This window comes from Aethina tumida, chromosome 5 (genome assembly GCF_024364675.1).
Source record: "Aethina tumida isolate Nest 87 chromosome 5, icAetTumi1.1, whole genome shotgun sequence".
Taxonomy (NCBI): domain Eukaryota; kingdom Metazoa; phylum Arthropoda; class Insecta; order Coleoptera; family Nitidulidae; genus Aethina; species Aethina tumida.
The window spans coordinates 3,470,126-3,495,073 of record NC_065439.1 but is presented as its reverse complement, the minus strand read 5'-3'; the positions used below and the strand labels follow the sequence as shown (position 1 = coordinate 3,495,073).

The 24,948-nt window shown below is 23.2% G+C and overlaps 1 protein-coding gene across 1 annotated transcript in view; it reads left to right on the top strand.

Moving 5' to 3' along the window:
- The window catches only part of LOC109604502 (uncharacterized), a 203,173-nt gene that overhangs the window by 162,137 nt on the left and 16,088 nt on the right, over positions 1-24,948 (top strand). The window contains exons 5-6 of the mRNA XM_049967178.1: positions 4,649-4,900; positions 22,092-22,334. Of these exons, the coding sequence (XP_049823135.1) occupies positions 4,649-4,900; positions 22,092-22,334 (495 nt within the window). The remainder of the gene's footprint in view (positions 1-4,648; positions 4,901-22,091; positions 22,335-24,948) is intronic.

Sequence of the window (24,948 nt, the reverse complement as noted above, 5' to 3'; positions counted from 1 at the left end):
TCATTATAATTCTGTTCGTGTTCATCGTAACTTTTCGGCTGCGATTATTTTCGGTGCACATTCATAATCTTATGTTACAAATGTATGTTTTTCATTTATCACAGCCGAGATATTGAGATTATCTTATGTTAATATTTCATGGTCTGAATGACGTCTCACAACATATCATTAACTATGAAATATACTAGTTTAGATTTACTATTTTTATCACACTGACAAACGACTGAAAATAACCTGAAACCATCTCGGAATATTAATAAATTACATAAAACACTATAAATTCAACAAAACTGAAAATTGTTGCATTCGACAGTCGTTTAATTAAATTTTAAAAAGAAATAATCAAATACATAAATTACATAAATTGTCAATTTCAGCAAAAGTGTATGTTTAAATCAACAAATTATAATGTGAGTTTTAATTGACAACAGGGGCAAATTCTATAAAAACTAGTTTATTGCATATTTCAACTATTTTCATTTAATTATTAATTAATCAGTACGTAAAATATTTAATTACAACTGAAATTATTCGCTGAAACATGAATAATATTTATTTTTAAACCAAATGAAATAGTTTTAATATCCCAAAATAATTTAAAAATTAATGTGTAAAATAATATTACATTATTTCAGATAAACACTGAAAAAATCATATCCTGAAATAATGATAATTTGTAGAGAAACAAATTTAAACAAATTTTGAAATTATTTTCTGAAATATAATTATTTATTTTTAAACTAAATGAAAAGTTAGGTTAGTTTAGGTTAGAATAGGTAAGGTTAAGTTAGGTTAGGTTAGGTTAGGTTAGGTTAGGTTAGGTTAGGTTAATTAATTAAAGACTGATATTATTTTTATATGAAAGTTCTGTAGCAATAAATATACTTGAAACAATAGATTTACAATTTAAAATTGAATTATGCAAGAACACTTCCTCCCCTACATTTATCTACGAAATAGCTTTTTTATCCACTTGTTTTGCCACGTGAAATCAAAGGCAGTGATGTTTCCCCAGATATTCGCCATCGCGATAAAACTATGATTTAAATACGAACTTTTTCCATTCGGAAAGTTTCAGATAAAAATATGTTATACAAAAAAAAAAAGAAAAACACACAAAACGGGGCGAACAGAAAAATAGTCAACTGATAACGCGAGGCAGAATAATTAGCTTTCTAACACCCCCGGAGTGTGTAAAATTGTCGCCGCATTTGTTTTAACGGGGCATTATGGTAATTGTGTTAGTAGTTTAATTTGCTGGATCAACATTGGGATAACTGTTATGTGTTTATTACATTCACATAGTCTCATTTCAATATCAAATTTATTATTATAATAATAGTCGAATGTGTGTCAGGAAAAGCTTTTAAAAGTACACACACAAAATTCTTGTTTCAATTTAATACTCAATATTTAAAAACAAATTTTAAAGGCGTCAACAGCCAATGATTTAAACATACACTTTTATGCAAATGTAAACACTAATGTTATTTTATAACTTTTTGTTTAACCATAAAATTGAATCATTAAATATTTATTTGTTGATTGATTTATATCACCTAAAACTTGGCTAACAATCGACTAAAACTAATATCAATCTAACCAATTGCCTAAAACAGTTAATTAGCTAAAATTAAATTAGTTAATAGTTACGTAATATTTTATTTGGACAACTAAACAAGTGAAATACAACAGCCAAGTAAATATAATATGAAACTTGTCCATTATAATAATTGTCAAATATAGTTAATTAGTTAAAAAGTTTTAGTTAATTTTACATTAATTCTATTCATATTTTTATAAATGATTTACTTTAGTATTTTATTTCAGACTATCTTTTGTTTAGAGTGTTTTTTATTAATTATAACACTGTTTAATAAAATATTTTAGCTAATATATTAATTGTCAAATGTGGATTATATTTAAATTAGTTAATAGTTACTTAATATTTTGTTTGACAACTTAAATACAAATTACTACTCTAGAACAGCCAACTAAACATAATACCAAACTTGTCCATTATAATAATTGTCAAATATAGTTAGTTAGCTAAAAATTTTTAGTTAATTTTATATTAATTCAATTCATATTTTTATAAATGATTTAATTTAGTATTTTATTTCAGACTACCTTTTGTTTAGAGTGTTTTTTATTAATTATAACACTATTTAATAAATATTTTAGCTGATAAATTAATTGTCAAATGTGGATTATATTTAAATTAGTTAATAGTTACGTAATATTTTATTTGGACAATTAAACAACTGAAATACGAATTACTAATCCAAAACAGCCAACTGTATATAATATCAAACTTGGACATTATGATAATTGTTAAATACAGCTAATTAGCTAATAATTTTTAGTTAATTTTATACTAATTCAATTCATATTTTTATAAATCATTTACTTTAGTATTTTATTTCAAACTATCTTTTGTTTAAAGTGATTTTTTATTCATTATAACACTGTATAATAAAATATTTTAACTAATATATTAATTGTCGAATGTGGATTATATTTAAATTAGTTAATAGTTACGTAATATTTTATTTGGACAATTAACTGAAATACAAATTACTACTCTAGAACAGCCAACTAAACATAATATCAAACTTGTCCATTATAATAATTGTCAAATATAGTTAATTAGCTAAAAATTTTTAGTTAATTTTATATTAATTTAATTCATACTTTTATAAATCAATTATTTTAGTATTTTATTTCAGACTATCTTTTGTTTATAGTCTTTTTTATTCATTATAACACTGTTTAATAGAAAATTTTAGCTAATATATTAATTGTCAAATGTGGATTATATTTAAATTAGTTAATAGTTACGTAATATTTTATTTGGACAATTAAACAACTGCAATACAAATTACTACTTTATAAATGATTTTATTTCAGACTATCTTTTGTTTAGAGTGTTTTTTATTAATTATAACAATGTTTAATAAAATATTTTAGCTAATATATTAATTGTCAAATGTGGATTATATTTAAATTAGTTAATAGTTACTTAATATTTTGTTTGACAACTTGAATACAAATTACTACTCTAGAACAGCCAACTAAACATAATACCAAACTTGTCCATTATAATAATTGTCAAATATAGTTAGTTAGCTAAAAATTTTTAGTTAATTTTATATTAATTCAATTCATATTTTTATAAATGATTTAATTTAGTATTTTATTTCAGACTACCTTTTGTTTAGAGTGTTTTTTATTAATTATAACACTATGTAATAAAATATTTTAGCTGATAAATTAATTGTCGAATGTGGATTATATTTAAATTAGTTAATAGTTACGTAATATTTTATTTGGACAATTAACTGAAATACAAATTACTACTCTAGAACAGCCAACTAAACATAATATCAAACTTGTCCATTATAATAATTGTCAAATATAGTTAATTAGCTAAAAATTTTTAGTTAATTTTATATTAATTTAATTCATACTTTTATAAATCAATTATTTTAGTATTTTATTTCAGACTATCTTTTGTTTATAGTCTTTTTTATTCATTATAACACTGTTTAATAGAAAATTTTAGCTAATATATTAATTGTCAAATGTGGATTATATTTAAATTAGTTAATAGTTACGTAATATTTTATTTGGACAATTAAACAACTGCAATACAAATTACTACTCTAAAACATTTTTAGTTAATTTTATTTTAATTCAATTAATTCCCTTATAAATTACTTACTATGTAGCTAAATAACTTTTAAGTTGTATAAAATTGTTTGTTATAAAAATCAGTTTAATTCTTTATGAATTTGTTAATTAATCTACTAATTAATTTCTGTTCATGCTTTGTTTGCAGTGCTTTTACTCCCCTAATAACATTTAATTGATTCTATTAGCTAAAATGACAATATTTTGTTTGAATGATTAAACCATTTTGGTAATATATATTAAAACTTTTTTCATTTTTACAAAACGAAAATGATTTCAAACAAATTACAAACTTTAATTCATACTTTTTCATTTCTAAATTGTATATAATCTCATTTAATATTTATTACAAGGTAATTTACTGATTAATATCAGTTCGTGCATTGTTTGCAGCTTTTTTTATTCAGTAAAACAACATTTAATAAAGCCTTCAGGTTAAAATAATAATGTTTAGTTTTGATCAATTATCGGTATTGATACAAATTTTAATTTGTATTTTAGAATAAGTAAACAAAAAATATTCTTTCATAATGAAATTTTAAAATAAACACAACTAATTAGTATTGTTTTAACAAAAGGTATCAAATAGAGCCTGTTTATAATTTATTAATTAAATCATTTAGTCTCATCCCACTAAAATAACATGATGAATTAACAATATGAAGTAAAAATTGTTCAAATTCCGTTTATTGTTAGTTACAACGTTAATGACTACATTAATTAAATTTAATGTAAACAATAAATCGCCATGTATGCAATTTTATCGAGTTTTATGCATATTTCCAGTTAATAAGCTAAAATCCGTATGAACAATTAAATCAATAATAATTATTGGTTAACATTTAATAACTGCCCATTTTTACATACACGCCGAACAATGCCAATAATATTAATATCGCATAGTCGGCATTAATTAATTAATTAATTGAGCAACGCCGTGATTTTCTGTTCGCAGCTTTTTGCCACGGACGCGACGCGTTGCCGACCCTGTGCAGCTTGATAACGGGGGACGCGTTGCTCTTCTCGCTGTTCAGGGAGAACGCCCAATCTGTACCGTGTCCGTTCCGCGGTCCGTTCACGTTCACGTACAACCGCGGCCACGGCGAGTGCAGATCGCCCGTCTCCAGCATCGACAGCTGCACCGAGGAGAGCCGGCTGCTGCTCAGCTATCAGGCCTGTCCTGACATACATTCGTCGGAGAGTACCGGTAAGGAAATCAATCTTGAAACTATCTTTTTGCAGGATTTTTTGTGGGTTATTTAAATATCTCAAATACTAATCAAAAAAACATAAATTTAATCTCAATTTTATGAAAAATACCCTTTACCATTTAAAGAGAACTACTTTAATAGAGTACTGGTAAGAAAATTAATCTTAAAAATTTTTTTGAGGTTTATTTAAATATTTCTAACATTTATAAACTTTACGAAAAGTACGAGTATCAATTAAAGAAGACGATTTCTGGAGAGTACCTCTCTAAATCAATCTTATAAATGTTTATAAACATGTGTTACTGAAATATATTTGATGGAGGGACCATGATTATTCAAAAAACTTATTTCTGAACTAATTCTGATGATAATTTTATAAAAAAATACGATTGCCAACTAAAGAAGAAGATTTCTGGAGAGTACCTGTCAGGAAATCAATCTTACAAATGATTATAAACAGAATTTTTATGTGTTACTCAAATATATTTAATGATTACTCAAAAAACTTATTTCTGAACTAATTATGATGATAATTTTATAAAAGATACGATTACCAACTAAAGAAGAAGATTTCTGGAGAGTACCTGTCAGAAAATCAATCTTATAAATGTTCATAAACAGGATTTTTATGTGTTACTGAAATATATTTGATGGAGGGACCATGATTATTCAAAAAACTTATTTCTGAACTAATTCTGATGATAATTGTATAAAAAATACGATTGCCAACTAAAGAAGATTTCTGGTGAGTACCTGTTAGAAAATCAATCTTACAAATGATTATAAACAGAATTTATATGTGTTACTCAAATATATTTAATGATTACTCAAAAAACTTATTTCTGAACTAATTCTGGTGATAATTTTATAAAAAATACAATTGCCAACTAAAGAAGAAGATTTCTAGAGAGTGCCTGTCAGAAAATCAATCTTATAAATGTTCATAAACAGAATTTTTATGTGTTACTGAAACATATTTAATGGAGGAACCATGATTATTCAAAAAACTTATTTATGAACTAATTCAGATGATAATTTTATAAAAAATACAATTGCCAACTAAAGAAGAAGATTTCTGGAGAGTGCCTGTCAGAAAATCAATCTTATAAATGTTCATAAACAGAATTTTTATGTGTTACTGAAACATATTTAATGAAGGAACCATGATTATTCAAAAAACTTATTTATGAACTAATTTTGATGATAATTTTATAAAAAAAAAAACCGATTGCCAACTAAAGAAGAAGATTTCTGGAGAGTACCTGTCAGAAAATCAATCTTATAAATGTTTATAAACAGGATTTTTATGTGTTACTCAAATATATTTAATGCAGGGACCATGATTATTCAAAAAACTTATTTCTGAACTAATTCTGATGATAATTTTATAAAAAATATGATTGCCAACTAAAGAAGAAGATTTCTGGAGAGTACCTGTCAGGAAATCAATCTTACAAATGATTATAAACAGAAATTTTATGTGTTACTCAAATATATTTAATGATTACTCAAAAAACTTATTTCTGAACTAATTATGATGATAATTTTATAAAAGATACGATTACCAACTAAAGAAGATTTTTGGAGACTACCTGTCAGAAAATCAATCTTATAAATGTTTATAAACAAAATTTTTATGTGTTACTGAAATATATTTGATGGAGGGACCATGATTATTCAAAAAACTTATTTATGAACTAATTCTGATAATAATTTTATAAAAAATACGATTGCCAACTAAAGAAGAAGATTTCTGAAGGGTATCTGTCAGAAAATCAATCTTATAAATGTTCATAAGCAGAATTTTTATGTGTTACTGAAATATATTTAATGGAGGGATCATGATTATTCAAAAAACTTATTTCTGAACTAATTCTGATGATAATTTTATAAAAAATACGATTACCAACTAAAGAAGAAGATTTCTGGAGAGTACCTGTCAGAAAATCAATCTTATAAATGTTCATAAACAGGATTTTTATGTGTTACTGAAATATATTTAATGGAAAGACCATGATTACTCAAAAAACTTTTTTCTGAACTAATTCTGGTGATAATTTTATAAAAAATACAATTGCCAACTAAAGAAGAAGATTTCTAGAGAGTGCCTGTCAGAAAATCAATCTTATAAATGTTCATAAACAGAATTTTTATGTGTTACTGAAACATATTTAATGGAGGAACCATGATTATTCAAAAAACTTATTTATGAACTAATTCAGATGATAATTTTATAAAAAATACAATTGCCAACTAAAGAAGAAGATTTCTGGAGAGTGCCTGTCAGAAAATCAATCTTATAAATGTTCATAAACAGAATTTTTATGTGTTACTGAAACATATTTAATGGAGGAACCATGATTATTCAAAAAACTTATTTATGAACTAATTCTGATGATAATTTTATAAAAAATACAATTGCCAACTAAAGAAGAAGATTTCTGGAGAGTACCTGTCAGAAAATCAATCTTATAAATGTTTATAAACAGGATTTTTATGTGTTACTGAAATATATTTGATGGAGGAACCATGATTATTCAAAAAACTTATTTCTGAACTAATTCTGATGATAATTTTATAAAAAAAAACCGATTGCCAACTAAAGAAGAAGATTTCTGGAGAGTACCTGTCAGAAAATCAATATTATAAATGTTCATAAACAGATTTTTTATGTGTTACTGAAACATATTTAATGGAGGGACCATGATTATTCAAAAAACTTATTTATGAACCAATTCTGTTGATAATTTTATAAAAAATACGATTGCCAACTAAAGAAGAAGATTTCTGGAGAATACCTGTCAGAAAATCAATCTTATAAATGTTTATAAACAGGATTTTTATGTGTTACTGAAATATATTTAATGGAGAGACCATGATTACTCAAAAAACTTATTTCTGAACTAATTCTGGTGATAATTTTATAAAAAATACAATTGCCAACTAAAGAAGAAGATTTCTGGAGAGTACCTGTCAGAAAATCAATCTTATAAATGTTTATAAACAGGATTTTTATGTGTTACTGAAATATATTTGATGGAGGAACCATGATTATTCAAAAAACTTATTTCTGAACTAATTCTGATGATAATTTTATAAAAAAAACCGATTGCCAACTAAAGAAGAAGATTTCTGGAGAGTACCTGTCAGAAAATCAATCTTATAAATGTTCATAAACAGAATTTTTATGTGTTACTGAAACATATTTAATGGAGGGACCATGATTATTCAAAAAACTTATTTCTGAACTAATTCTGATGATAATTTTATAAAAAATATGATTGCCAACTAAAGAAGAAGATTTCTAGAGAGTGCCTGTCAGAAAATCAATCTTATAAATGTTCATAAACAGAATTTTTATGTGTTACTGAAACATATTTAATGGAGGAACCATGATTATTCAAAAAACTTATTTATGAACTAATTCAGATGATAATTTTATAAAAAATACAATTGCCAACTAAAGAAGAAGATTTCTGGAGAGTACCTGTCAGAAAATCAATCTTATAAATGTTTATAAACAGGATTTTTATGTGTTACTGAAATATATTTGATGGAGGAACCATGATTATTCAAAAAACTTATTTCTGAACTAATTCTGATGATAATTTTATAAAAAAAAACCGATTGCCAACTAAAGAAGAAGATTTCTGGAGAGTACCTGTCAGAAAATCAATATTATAAATGTTCATAAACAGATTTTTTATGTGTTACTGAAACATATTTAATGGAGGGACCATGATTATTCAAAAAACTTATTTATGAACCAATTCTGTTGATAATTTTATAAAAAATACGATTGCCAACTAAAGAAGAAGATTTCTGGAGAATACCTGTCAGAAAATCAATCTTATAAATGTTTATAAACAGGATTTTTATGTGTTACTGAAATATATTTGATGGAGGAACCATGATTATTCAAAAAACTTATTTCTGAACTAATTCTGATGATAATTTTATAAAAAAAAAACCGATTGCCAACTAAAGAAGAAGATTTCTGGAGAGTACCTGTCAGAAAATCAATCTTATAAATGTTTATAAACAGGATTTTTATGTGTTACTCAAATATATTTAATGCAGGGACCATGATTATTCAAAAAACTTATTTCTGAACTAATTCTGATGATAATTTTATAAAAAAAACCGATTGCCAACTAAAGAAGAAGATTTCTGAAGAGTACCTGTCAGAAAATCAATCTTATAAATGTTCATAAACAGAGTTTTTATGTGTTACTGAAACATATTTAATGGAGGGACCATGATTATTCAAAAAACTTATTTATGAACTAATTCTGTTGATAATTTTATAAAAAATACAATTGCCAACTAAAGAAGAAGATTTCTGGAGAATACCTGTCAGAAAATCAATCTTATAAATGTTTATAAACAGGATTTTTATGTGTTACTGAAATATATTTGATGGAGGAACCATGATTATTCAAAAAACTTATTTCTGAACTAATTCTGATGATAATTTTATAAAAAAAAACCGATTGCCAACTAAAGAAGAAGATTTCTGGAGAGTACCTGTCAGAAAATCAATCTTATAAATGTTTATAAACAGGATTTTTATGTGTTACTCAAATATATTTAATGGAGGGACCATGATTACTCAAAAAACTTATTTCTAAACTAATTCTGGTGATAATTTTATAAAAAAAAACCGATTGCCAACTAAAGAAGAAGATTTCTGGAGAGTATGTGTCAGAAAATCAATCTTATAAATGTTTATAAACAGGATTTTTATGTGTTACTGAAATATATTTAATGGAGAGACCATGATTACTCAAAAAACTTATTTCTGAACTAATTCTGGTGATAATTTTATAAAAAATACAATTGCCAACTAAAGAAGAAGATTTCTAGAGAGTGCCTGTCAGAAAATCAATCTTATAAATGTTCATAAACAGAATTTTTATGTGTTACTGAAACATATTTAATGGAGGAACCATGATTATTCAAAAAACTTATTTATGAACTAATTCTGATGATAATTTTATAAAAAATACAATTGCCAACTAAAGAAGAAGATTTCTGGAGAGTACCTGTCAGAAAATCAATCTTATAAATGTTTATAAATAGGATTTTTATGTGTTACTCAAATATATTTAATGGAGGGACCATGATTATTCAAAAAACTTATTTCTGAACTAATTCTGATGATAATTTTATAAAAAATATGATTGCCAACTAAAGAAGAAGATTTCTGGAGAGTACCTGTCAGAAAATCAATCTTATAAATGTTTATAAACAGGATTTTTATGTGTTACTGAAATATATTTAATGGAGAGACCATGATTACTCAAAAAACTTATTTCTGAACTAATTCTGGTGATAATTTTATAAAAAAAACCGATTGCCAACTAAAGAAGAAGATTTCTGGAGAGTGCCTGTCAGAAAATCAATCTTATAAATGTTCATAAACAGAATTTTTATGTGTTACTGAAACATATTTAATGGAGGAACCATGATTATTCAAAAAACTTATTTATGAACTAATTCAGATGATAATTTTATAAAAAATACAATTGCCAACTAAAGAAGAAGATTTCTGGAGAGTCCCTGTCAGAAAATCAATCTTATAAATGTTTATAAACAGGATTTTTATGTGTTACTGAAATATATTTAATGAAAAGACCATGATTACTCAAAAAATTTATTTCTGAACTAATTCTGGTGATAATTTTACAAAAAATACAATTGCCAACTAAAGAAGAAGATTTCTGGAGAGTACCTGTCAGAAAATCAATCTTATAAATGTTCATAAACAGAATTTTTATGTGTTACTGAAACATATTTAATGGAGAGACCATGATTATTCAAAAAACTTATTTATGAACTAATTCTGATGATAATTTTATAAAAAATACGATTGCCAACTAAAGAAGAAGATTTCTGGAGAGTACCTGTCAGAAAATCAATCTTATAAATGTTTATAAACAGGATTTTTATGTGTTACTGAAATATATTTGATGGAGGAACCATGATTATTCAAAAAACTTATTTCTGAACTAATTCTGATGATAATTTTATAAAAAAAAACCGATTACCAACTAAAGAAGAAGATTTCTGGAGAGTACCTGTCAGAAAATCAATCTTATAAATGTTCATAAACAGGATTTTTATGTGTTACTGAAATATATTTAATGGAGGGACCATGATTACTCAAAAAACTTATTTCTGAACTAATTCTGGTGATAATTTTATAAAAAATACAATTGCCAACTAAAGAAGAAGATTTCTAGAGAGTGCCTGTCAGAAAATCAATCTTATAAATGTTCATAAACAGAATTTTTATGTGTTACTGAAATATATTTGATGGAGGAACCATGATTATTCAAAAAACTTATTTCTGAACTAATTCTGATGATAATTTTATAAAAAAAAAACCGATTACCAACTAAAGAAGAAGATTTCTGGAGAGTACCTGTCAGAAAATCAATCTTATAAATGTTCATAAACAGGATTTTTATGTGTTACTGAAATATATTTAATGGAGGGACCATGATTACTCAAAAAACTTATTTCTGAACTAATTCTGGTGATAATTTTATAAAAAATACAATTGCCAACTAAAGAAGAAGATTTCTAGAGAGTGCCTGTCAGAAAATCAATCTTATAAATGTTCATAAACAGAATTTTTATGTGTTACTGAAACATATTTAATGGAGGAACCATGATTATTCAAAAAACTTATTTATGAACTAATTCTGGTGATAATTTTATAAAAAATACAATTGCCAACTAAAGAAGAAGATTTCTGGAGAGTACCTGTCAGAAAATCAATCTTATAAATGTTTATAAATAGGATTTTTATGTGTTACTCAAATATATTTAATGGAGGGACCATGATTATTCAAAAAACTTATTTCTGAACTAATTCTGATGATAATTTTATAAAAAATATGATTGCCAACTAAAGAAGAAGATTTCTAGAGAGTGCCTGTCAGAAAATCAATCTTATAAATGTTCATAAACAGAATTTTTATGTGTTACTGAAACATATTTAATGGAGGAACCATGATTATTCAAAAAACTTATTTATGAACTAATTCTGATGATAATTTTATAAAAAATACAATTGCCAACTAAAGAAGAAGATTTCTGGAGAGTACCTGTCAGGAAATCAATCTTACAAATGATTATAAACAGAATTTTTATGTGTTACTCAAATATATTTAATGATTACTCAAAAAACTTATTTCTGAACTAATTATGATGATAATTTTATAAAAGATACGATTACCAACTAAAGAAGAAGATTTTTGGAGAGTACCTGTCAGAAAATCAATCTTATAAATGTTTATAAACAAAATTTTTATGTGTTACTGAAATATATTTGATGGAGGGACCATGATTATTCAAAAAACTTATTTCTGAACTAATTCTGATGATAATTTTATGAAAAATACGATTGCCAACTAAAGAAGATTTCTGGAGAGTACCTGTTAGGAAATCAATCTTACAAATGATTATAAACAGAATTTTTATGTGTTACTCAAATATATTTAATGATTACTCAAAAAACTTATTTCTGAACTAATTATGATGATAATTTTATAAAAGATACGATTACCAACTATAGAAGAAGATTTCTGGAGAGTACCTGTCAGAAAATCAATCTTATAAATGTTCATAAACAGGATTTTTATGTGTTACTGAAATATATTTAATGAAGAGATCATGATTACTCAAAAAATTTATTTCTGAACTAATTCTGATGATAATTTTATAAAAAATATGATTGCCAACTAAAGAAGAAGATTTCTGGAGAGTACCTGTCAGAAAATCAATCTTATAAATGTTCATAAACAGAATTTGTATGTGTTACTGAAACATATTTAATGGAGAGACCATGATTATTCAAAAAACTTATTTATGAACTAATTCTGATGATAATTTTATAAAAAATACGATTGCCAACTAAAGAAGAAGATTTCTGGAGAGTACCTGTCAGAAAATCAATCTTATAAATGTTTATAAACAGAATTTTTATGTGTTACTCAAATATATTTAATGGAGGGACCATGATTACTCAAAAAATTTATTTTTAAACTAATTATAATGAAATTTTCCAAAAAATTAAGTACCCATTAAAGAAGAAACATCAATCATCAATTAAATGTTTATTAACAGAATTTTTTATGTGTTAAATTTATCTTCAATGAAAAATTTGTGATCAATTTAAAAATATATATTATATTTTAGCACATTTTTAAACTAATTACAATAATAAATTTATAAAAATTTCACTTACCAATTGAAGACAACAATTTTTGGAGGACAACTGAAACAAAATTAATTAAATTAATAATTAATTAAATGAGTATTTAAACATAAATTAAAGAAAAACACATTTCTATATTCAATATAAATTATTGATTTGTGATTAAAAAAATATCTGACGACAAAAACAACTAATTGTAATTAGTGCAATTAAACTTTAAAGGCCGACATAATTAAATAAATAATGAATTCCTTTATCCACACTAATGCACTCATTTAATAAAGCCACAGAACAATTAAAATATCTGTATCAGAGATCTTGTATTAATTAACCAAATTATAATTAGTGTAATTAGATTTAAAATTTAATTATAATTTTGCTTTTGTCCTTCGATAAAAAAATTAACTGGATTATTTTTATAAAAAGTTAACATTAGATCAACAAAAAAAAGGTTTTATGTGATGGCTTATACAAATATAAAATATTCTGTAATAAATAAATAAGATTCGAGAATAAATATCTTTAATTAATTCATTTAAGACTTTTAACGAAAGATTTAATTAAATTTTAAATATATCTGTTTTAAAATCAGCCATTCCTTATCATTAAATATTTACTCTGACTTTTTCTTTTGTATTTGCTCTAATTATTTTTTTAATTTAATTATAATTTTAGTGATTATTCTAAAAATTAATTTCGACCACAATTATGAATATTTCAAATCAAAACAACAAATAAAAGTTTTATATATATATATATATATATATATATATATATATATATATATATATATATATATTTATAGTTTAAATACACAAAGGGGCTTAATTAATTTATGTTCATTCAGTAAACTTTCGAAACAATCAAAATATCATTAATGTAACGCAATTCAATCCCAAATTTTCATAAATTTTTGGCTTTAACATACAATAAAAATTTATTACATTTATTTAACAACAACTAATTTATTAATATTGCTATTCAAAACATTTATCATTATTATGGGATAAATATAACTAAAAACAATATTAAAAAGTACTTTTTTCTTAATTTTTTAATTTAATTGACATTAATAAAATATTCAAAACAATTCTACTGAAGTTTGATAAAAAATGTATGGCCAAATATGACTATTAATAATTAAATTTCCTAATTGTTTTTAGATTGCTTAGTATATTAATTATTATTGCCCTACTTTATAATATTCTGTCAAAGGTTGTATTAAATATTCAAGAATCCACAAATAGTAATGCATTAATTGATTTAATTAATATTCTGTAATTATTTACGTTATTTTATTTAGGACAATAATTGTTTAAATATTCTATATTTCCCAATTCTCTTAAGTTTCATTATTGATTCCGTACTTTTCATAGATTTTATAGATTTCATAGATCTCATAGATTTCACAGATTTCACAGATTTCATTGATTTCATTGATTTTATTGATTTGACAGATATAAATAGAAGATTTCATACTTCTATTAAAAAATTTAATGATAACATTAATATTTTATTATAACATAAATAATACTTGAAATATTTTATCAAATTTGATTACTCTATTATTTGTTTATCTCCGGTCAAAATTTCGTTTTAAAAGCCCCACCACAAAACAATAATAATAAATTTTATTTCACATAAATAGAAAATGAAAACATATAACGGATTTATTGCAGCTATTATGGTTTTAACAATGGAATTAATAGATAATAATTTTCTTATTAATTCAGTGTGTTTTATTAAAACAAATGAAATTCGTTACGAACCATGTTTATGATTAGTGATCCATTATTTTTAATTAAATACTTAACAAACAATTGTTCACTGTATCATTAATATAAGATGTTTTAAAATGTTATATTTCATTTTATCTTGAACTATGAAAGATCTACACAACATCAACCGTAATTTACCGTCAAACATAAAGTGTTAACACAGAAAACGTCCATAAAACGAAACGAACATGTTTCAAAATTAATTAATTTATAGAGAAACGTTACTGGAATAAAAGTAAAAATTTTATTAGTTTTTCTAAAGATAAAAGTAATATTATTGAGTAAAATACATTTAAAACTAAATCCTGCAAAGCATAATTTCATTTTGCCGACGCAACATTTGAAATATATTCAGAAACTTCAGCACAAAGGACGATTGAATTAAAGTAATGCACTTCTGAACAAAATATTTCTTTATGCCTTTTCCGAATTAATATTAAATCAAATTTAATTGTAATTCATGATATTATTATGAAATTAAATTATTAAAGCGGTAGAAAAGTATTTTCTGTTCATTTTACTTTACTGAAATATTGTATTTTTTAATTAAAAAAACTAATTTCTTATTTAATAAATATTTTATTAAACTCTAACAAGTTTAAGTTTTAATTTAATTTGCGGCACACCAAATTAGTTGTTTGATGTTATAAATTGATCGGTTCCTTTCACGTATGAAATTCCGGCCCCTTAATGAATTTATTAGTCATATTTGTTAGTGCAAACGAGACATGTAAAATTCACCTCAACAGAATTTCCCAGTGGACAAACGTCACACTTGAAAACTGGCAGCGACTTCCTCTATTTACTTCGGAGATCCTGACAGGAAACATTTCCTTTATTTAGGGATGTTATGGGGTTAAAAGTAAACGATGCGTCGCAACAGCAGAATAAATAATGTACGGATTGATGTAAACTACCTTCTATTGTGTGTCAGCACAATGATAACTGGGAAAAGTTTGACTTTTTAAACTCCTCTTTTTGTATTGGACTCGATGGTTTTGTCTGGTGTGTTTAAAATAAAATAATACAAATAATGAATTAAATTTAACGTCAAATGGGCACATTAATTGTGCGTTTCTTTTTAATTTTGACGTTGCAATTAAATTTACTAACTGCAATGGTGTAGTGTAACGCAATAACCGGATTATGCACCTATAGTTTGGCTAGAAATAATCGTAAATTACGTGGTGCTGGGCAGGAATGTTGCACCTAATATTTGGCTTAATTAACAAATTTACTTAATTATGGTTTTCGGCACTATTTGCTACTAGAATGTCATTAAATGTTAAAACTTAAGCTTAACTTATTATTGCCATTACCAAAAATTGCTGAACTATAATTTGAACGTTCCTGCTGAAATCCTAATTATTCAACAATTTATAAACCAATTTATCATTTAAGGTTTAATTTACCATAAAATTAGTATAAAATATTTGAAAACAAACATTTTTATATATTTTTTATAAGAACTGAACTGAAACTTAGTTATTTCTATATTTTTCTTTTATCTTCAGTAAACTGAAACTGAAAATTTCAAATGAAAAAAAAATGTTCACATCTTTATAATTTAAAATTTAAATCGTTATCAAATTAGTAAAAAAAAATTCTTCTTTTACAAGAACTGAAACTGAAATTTAGTTATTTCCACATTTTTCAGTAAACTGAAAGTGAAACTTATTATTCTTTAATCGTTAATAAATTTCTATTACAAAACAAATTTTTATAGATGCATATTTATTTATGACAACTAAAGCTGAAACTTTCAGCTTCAGTTTAGTAATTTCCACATTTTTAACATTTATAATTAAATTATTTGTAAATCAGTATAAAAAATTACAAAATATACTTTTATATGTTTTTTTATGAAAACTGTAACTGAAACTTAATTATTCCACCATGTTTCTTATCCTTTCAGTCAACTGAAAGTGAAACTCAGTTATATACCACTTATTATTTTTTAATTGTCAATAAATTTCTATTACAGAACAAATTTTTATAGATGCATACTTATTTATGACAATTGAAGCTGAAACTTTCAGGTTCAGTTCAGTAATTTCCACATTTTTAACATTTATAATTAAATTAATTGTAAATCAGTATAAAAATGTACAAAATATACTTTTATATGTTTTTTTTTATGAGAACTGAAACTGAAACTTAATTATTCCACCATGTTTCTTATCCTTTCAGTCAACTGAAAGTGAAACTCAGTTATATACCACTTATTATTTTTTCATTGACAATAAACTTCTATTACAGAACAAATTTTTATAGATGCATACTTATTTGTGACAACTGAAGCTGAAGCTTTCAGGTTCAGTTCAGTAATTTCCACATTTTTAACATTTATAATTAAATTAATTGTAAATCAGTATAAAAATTTACAAAATATACTTTTATATGTTTTTTTATGAAAACTGTAACTGAAACTTAATTATTCCACCATGTTTCTTATCCTTTCAGTCAACTGAAAGTGAAACTCAGTTATATACCACTTATTATTTTTTAATTGTCAATAAATTTCTATTACAGAACAAATTTTTATAGATGCATACTTATTTGTGACAACTGAAGCTGAAGCTTTCAGGTTCAGTTCAGTAATTTCCACATTTTTAACATTTATAATTAAATTAATTGTAAATCAGTATAAAAATTTACAAAATATACTTTTATATGTTTTTTTTATGAGAACTGTAACTGAAACTTAATTATTCCACCACGTTTCATATTTTTTCAGTCAACTGAAAGTGAAACTCAGTTATATACCACTTATTATTTTTTAATTGTCAATAAATTTCTATTACAGAACAAATTTTTATAGATGCATACTTATTTGTGACAACTGAAGCTGAAACTTTCAGGTTCAGTTCAGTAATTTTCACATTTTTAACATTTATAATTAAATTAATTGTAAATCAGTATAAAAATTTACAAAATATACTTTTATATGTTTTTTATAAGAACTGTAACTGAAACTTAATTATTCCACCATGTTTCTTATCCTTTCAGTCAACTGAAAGTGAAACTCAGTTATATACCACTTATTATTTTTTAATTGCCAATAAATTTCTATTACAGAACAAATTTTTATAGATGCATACTTATTTGTGACAACTGAAGGTGAAACTTTCAGGTTCAGTTCAGTAAGTTTCACATTTTGAACATTTATAATTAAATTAATTGTAAATCAGTATAAAAATTTACAAAATATACTTTTATATGTTTTTTTATGAGAACTGTAACTGAAACTTAATTATTCCACCATGTTTCTTATCCTTTCAGTCAACTGAAAGTGAAACTCAGTTATATACCACTTATTATTTTTTAATTGTCAATAAATTTCTATTACAGAACAAATTTTTATAGATGCATACTTATTTGTGACAACTGAAGGTGAAACTTTCAGGTTCAGTTCAGTAATTTCCACATTTTTAACATTTATAATTAAGTTAATTATAAATCAGTATAAAAATTTACAAAATATACTTTTATATGTTTTTTTTATGAGAACTGAATCTGGAACTTAATTATTCCACCATCTTTCTTATCCTTTCAGTCAACTGAAAGTGAAACTCAGTTATAACCACTTATTATTTTTTCATTGACAATAAACTTCTATTACAGAACAAATTTATATAGATGCATATTTATTTATGACAACTGAAGCAGAAACTTTCAGGTTCAGTTCAGTAATTTCCACATTTTTAATATTTAATATTTAAATTGTTATTAATTTGTATTATTATTATAAAAATTTTATTTTTGAAACAAATTTTTATGTTTTTTTACGACAACTGAAACTAAAACAATAATTTCCACATTTTTCTTCTCTTTTCAGTCAACTGAAAGTGATGAAGTTATATTTATATTACAATTTTCTATAATATTGTTCAATAAACTTTTATTTTTAAATCTTTGTCAGTAATTTATATTTAAAAAAACAATGATAATTTTAGACAAATTGATATTCTAAAATTCTAAGGTATTATTTTATGGTCCTACGACAAAAATTTCTTTGTACCCCTAAAAAAATGAATCGCATAGAAAAACGGGCGACTTTGTCGCTGTTTTCGTGTGTCGTATAATTTGATTAAACCGTGCGAAATAACCAGGAAAAATATTAACATAGAATATTATTTAATTAAGCCGAACAGTATGTGGAACATTTCTGCTCTACACTGCCTAGTTTACTGCAATTTGTGCCAAAATTACAGGTGTATAATTTCCTTATTGCGTTTAGTTACGTCGTTTCAGTTGGCGAACTTTATATGTGTGTTACTGGATTAAAAATTTAGGTTTAATAAATGACAAGGTGCGGGGTTGTTTCGTATCGAACGAATTTTTGCTGCTACAAAGTAAAAAATTGTAACGTGCTTCATTATCCTCACACACATAAATTAAAACCTCCCCAATATTTAGAGTTTTTACTAAAATATAATTAAAATTTATGTAATAAAAAATATGTTTTAATTCTAAAACAAATATTTGGAATAAGGAGACTCATATTTTAGTACTTACTATTGAGTTAGATACTTTAAATTGATATAATAATTGATTAGGCCATTAACGTCAGGTTAGATTCAGCCTAATTGGCGACTGACCTGATAAATTTCACAGGAGCTGGATGGACCGTTAAGTGATCTATTCGCAGCTGCATCCTGATGTAATGCATATTGATACTCGTCCTTACTAACTGTAACTTTGGACACTCGGTACAAACAATTAATCGACCTGAATATCTGACAGTTAATTAGGCTTCGGTTTCGTCTTTGGACTGTTCAAGGTGCATTCCAACGAATTGTTACTTGTTTTATTAATATATTCTCGTGCCAATTAATTATTCACAGCGTGTAACATAAAGGTGTTAATTACACCCTGTATTTTATAATATCCAAGACAATGTTAATAATTTTTGTTATTAATTATGATTAAATATAAAAACAATTTATTTTTAAGTGAAATAATATGAAACAATTTGAAATAATATTAAATAAGTGAAATAATATAATAGAAGGTGAAATAATATGAAATGTGAAATACGAAAAATATGAAATATGAAAATATAAAATATAATAATGTAAAATAATGTGAGAAAGTGAAATTTTATGATATAATATGAAATAAAGTAAAATAATAAGAAATAACATGAAATAATACAAAAAAATATGAAATATGAAAAAGTATAAAATATAAAAATTTATGAAATATGTAAGAATAATACATATGAAATATGAAAGAATATTTAATATAAAGTTTATCAAAAAATATGAAATGTGAAAGAATATGAGATATAAAAAATATGATATATAAAAATAATAAACATGAAAAAATTTAAAATGTAAAAAAAAATGAAATGTGTAAGAATATAAAATATAAATTTATAAAATATGAAAAATAATAAATATGAAAAAATGTGAAAGAATATATATATATATATATATATATATATATATATATATATATATATATATTCTTTCACATTTTTTATATATATATATATATATGAAATAATATGAAAAATACCAAATATAAAAAATATGTAAATATATGGAATATGAAAATATCATAAAATATGGAAAAATAAGAAAAATGAAATTACGAAATATGAATAAATACAAAACATGAAAAATATGACATATGAAAAAATATGAAATTTGAAAGAATATGACAAAAAAATATGAAATACAAAAACCTCTAAATATTAATAATAATATATAAATAAAAAATATGAAAAATATGAGATATTAAAAAAATAAGAAAAATGAAAAAATATAAAGTATAAAAGAATATGAAAAATGCCAAATATAAAAAATATGAAAATATATGAAATATGAAAAATATGACATGGAAAAATATAAAATGTGAAAGAATATGAGATATAAAAAATATGAAATATAACAATTTATGAAATATGAAATATATATATATATATATATATATATATATATATATATATATATAAAATTATGAAATGTAAAATAATATGAAATATAACAATTTATAGAAATATTTATGAAAAAATAATAAATATGAAAAAATTTAAAATGTAAAAAAATATGAAAGGTGTAAGAATATAAAATATAAATTTATAAAACATGAAAAATAATAAATGTGAAAAAATGTGAAAGAATATTTAATATATATATATATATATATATATATATATATATATATGAAATAATATATATATATATATATATATATATATATATATATATGAAATAATATGAAAAATACCAAATATAAAAAATATGTAAATATATGAAATATGAAAATATCATAAAATATGGAAGAATAAGAAAAATGAAATGAAAGAATATGAAATATAAAAAATATGAGTTATGGAAACAAGAAAATATATGAAAAATATGAAAATTTATAAAGTATAAAAGAATATGAAAAGTATGTGAAATATAAAAAAATTATAAAATATGAAAAAACAAGAAATATTATGAAATACGAAAAAATATAAAATATGAAAAATATGAAATGTGAAAGAATATGAATTATAAAAAATTATGAAATTTAAAAAATAATAATAATATGACATATGAAGTATAAAAGAATATGATATATAAATACAAATAAATATATGAAATATAAAAATATAAAAAATATGAAATTAGAAAACAAAAATGAAACTTACCTACAACTTGAAATAAATATAACAAAAATGATGTTTCCAATATTTCGTTCTGTTGATTATTACTTTTTTTGAAACTGTCATAAAAGTCTCACAAATTGTTTATTACAAACACAGTAAAAATAATAAAAAAGGAAGTGTAAATTGTGTAGATAATAAAAAATTTATTGAAAAACAAGTAATTGAAATAAAAATCTCCAATTAAAAAATATATGTGCGTAGTTAAAAATGGAAATGAAAAAATCCTAAAAATAAAACACCGATAGTTAAAAAATGGTTTAATTTATTGAAGCTCATGAATCAAATAGAAATATTTTACACTATGTGTGATGAGAAAATATGAAAAATAGAAATATTCGTCGATAATTTGTTTCGATTTTTTCCCACAAACCTCCCCCAGATAATGCACGAACTAAAAGCATCACGTAGGGCCGGCCGAGTGAGAGGGCCGCTAAATATTTAAATAACCCATAAAAGATTCGAAAGAGCGCGATAAATATTCAAAAAGTGGCCGGCATAAAAACCAACAACATTTCCAGTGGAGGAGCTGCAGTGTTTGGCGCTGTGGAAGGAGGGCAGCTCCAGATACCTGGTCGGCAAGGTGCACCACAACCACGCCACGTCGAACGAGGACCGTTTCCGGTGTTTCGTCTACGAAAAAACGTCGCCGTCGTCCGAGGCGCAGGACGGCGTCGATTACAGGGTGGCGCAGAGCGGGGACGCGACCTGCAACGGACTCTTCAGCGCCAGCGAGGGCAGCAGGACCATGACGCTCAAAAGAGGTACGCGCCGAATACGAATCTCTCAATGGCGCTCCGGCGACGCTTTTTGTGCTCGCGGAATTGCTCATGTTTGATTCATGTCCGCGTTAAATGAAACCTCTTTTTTTCTTCTCTCTTCAGGCGGCCGCCGCGATTTATTATTGAATATGAGGACGTTGAGGTGAAACGCTTCAGGATTTCTAAATCCAATAAATTTTAATGACGGCAAGCTTTCTTCTTGTCCGTGCGTTTTTCAGGCCGCCGAGTAACACCCTTTCGGTCTGTTTATGTGCACGAATTTATTCCGATACGAGGTGAACGTGGCCCGTGTTTTTTCTTAACTATTGTCTTGGGGCTCGACAAAAATATTCTTATTTTATCAAAGCCTCTTGGTTTTTTCATAAACCGTCCCCGTTTTTGGCTAAAATTTATGTTTTAAATATGTAAAAAAATATTAAATATACAGTAAAGTTTAATAATACTATTAATATATATATATAAAAAATTGATAAATTTCAATTATTTTTACTTTTATAAACTTAGTTATTATTTTTTTAAATTTAAAATTTTTAATTCTTTAAATTTAAAATAGCAATTTTTTAAATTTAAATGGCAAATTTATTTTTTTTAATGTTATAATTTAATTTATTAAATTTTTAATTAGTTAATTTTTTAAATTTTGTAAATTTAAATTACCAATATTAATATTTTTCAATGTATTTTAGTTTTTATAAAATTAAACTATTTATTTTAATTTAATTGACTATTTATAATTTCTTAAATTAATATTATTATTATTGATTTTTAAATGTAATTATTTAATGTTTTCTTAATCTCATTCATCAAATTTTAATTATTTAAGTTTAATTTTTTAATTTTATAATTTTATACTTATTTTTTAAATATATTTAAAATGATTAATTATTTATAATTTTTTAATCTTAATTTTCATAAACTAAAATTATTAAAATTATTATTTCTTTTAAATTTAATTAATTTCTTTTAATTTTTTTCAATATAATGGATAAAATTTTATTTTTTTAGCTCAATTTTTTTCATTTTATAAGATTAAATTAATAATTTTATATTATTTTATTAATTAATGGATTATTTTTAATTGTTAAACTTACTTTTTTTAAATTTTAGGAATTTAAACCAATTTAAATTGATATTTTTTAATTAAATTGGTAAATTTTAATTTTTCAAGCATAATTATTTAAAGTTTAATAAATTTCAATTGTTACTTTTTTAATTTAATTAGTAAATTTTAAATTTTTTACTTTTATTTTTTAAATTTTATTAATTTAAATCACAATTTTTTTAATTAAATTAGTAAATATAAACTTTTCCAGCTTAATTTTTAAAAGTTTAATTTTATAAGTTTTAATTATATAAATTACTATTTTATTAATTAAATTAGTAAATTTTAAATTTTGCAGCATAATTTTTAAAAGTTTATAAACCTAAATTGTTATTTTTATAATTTAATTAGTAAATTTTAATTATTCCAGCTTAATTTTTTAAATTTTAATAATTTAAATTGCCTTAAATTAAATTGATAAATTTGAACATTTCCAACTTAATTTTTAAAAGTTTATAAACCTTAATTGTTATTTTTATAATTTAATTAATAAATTTTAATATTTCCATTTTAATTTTTTTAATTTTAATAAGTTAAATTGCTATTTTATTAATTAAATTTGTAAATTTTAAATTTTGCAGCATAATTTTTAAAAGTTTATAAACCTAAATTGTTATTTTTATAATTTAATTAGTAAATTTTAATTATTCCAGCTTAATTTTTTAAATTTTAATAATTTAAATTGCCTTAAATTAAATTGATAAATTTGAACATTTCCAACTTAATTTTTAAAAGTTTATAAACCTTAATTGTTATTTTTATAATTTAATTAATAAATTTTAATATTTCCATTTTAATTTTTTTAATTTTAATAAGTTAAATTGCTATTTTATTAATTAAATTTGTAAATTTTAACTTTGGCAACTTAATTTTTAAAAGTTTATAAACCTAAATTGCTATTTTTATAATTAAATTAATAAATTTTGACTTTTCCACCTTAATTTTTTAAATTTTAATCATTTAAATTGTTATTTTTTTAATTTAATTAGTGAATTTTAACTCTTTTATCTTAATTTTTTAAATTTTAATAATTTAAATTACTATTTTATTAATAAAAATGGTAAATTTTAACTTTTCCAGCTCAATTTTTAAAAGTTTATAAACTTAAATTACTATTTTTATATTTCCAATTTAATTTTTTATATTTTAATAATTTAAATTGCTATTTTTATAATTAAATTAATAAATTTTGACTTTTCCAACTTAATTTATTAATTTTTAATCATTTAAATTGTTATTTTTTTAATTTAATTAGTAAATTTTAACTTTTGTAGCTTAATTTTAAAATTTTAATAATTTAAATTGCTATTTTATTAATTAAAATGGTAAATTTTAACTTTTCCAGCTCAATTTTTAAAAGTTCATAAACTTTTTTTTTTAATTTTATAAATTTAAATTGTTATTTTTTTAATTTATTTAGTCAATTTTAATTTTTCCAGCTTAATTTTTTAATTTTTTTAAATTTAAACTGCTATTTTTTTAATTTAATTAGTA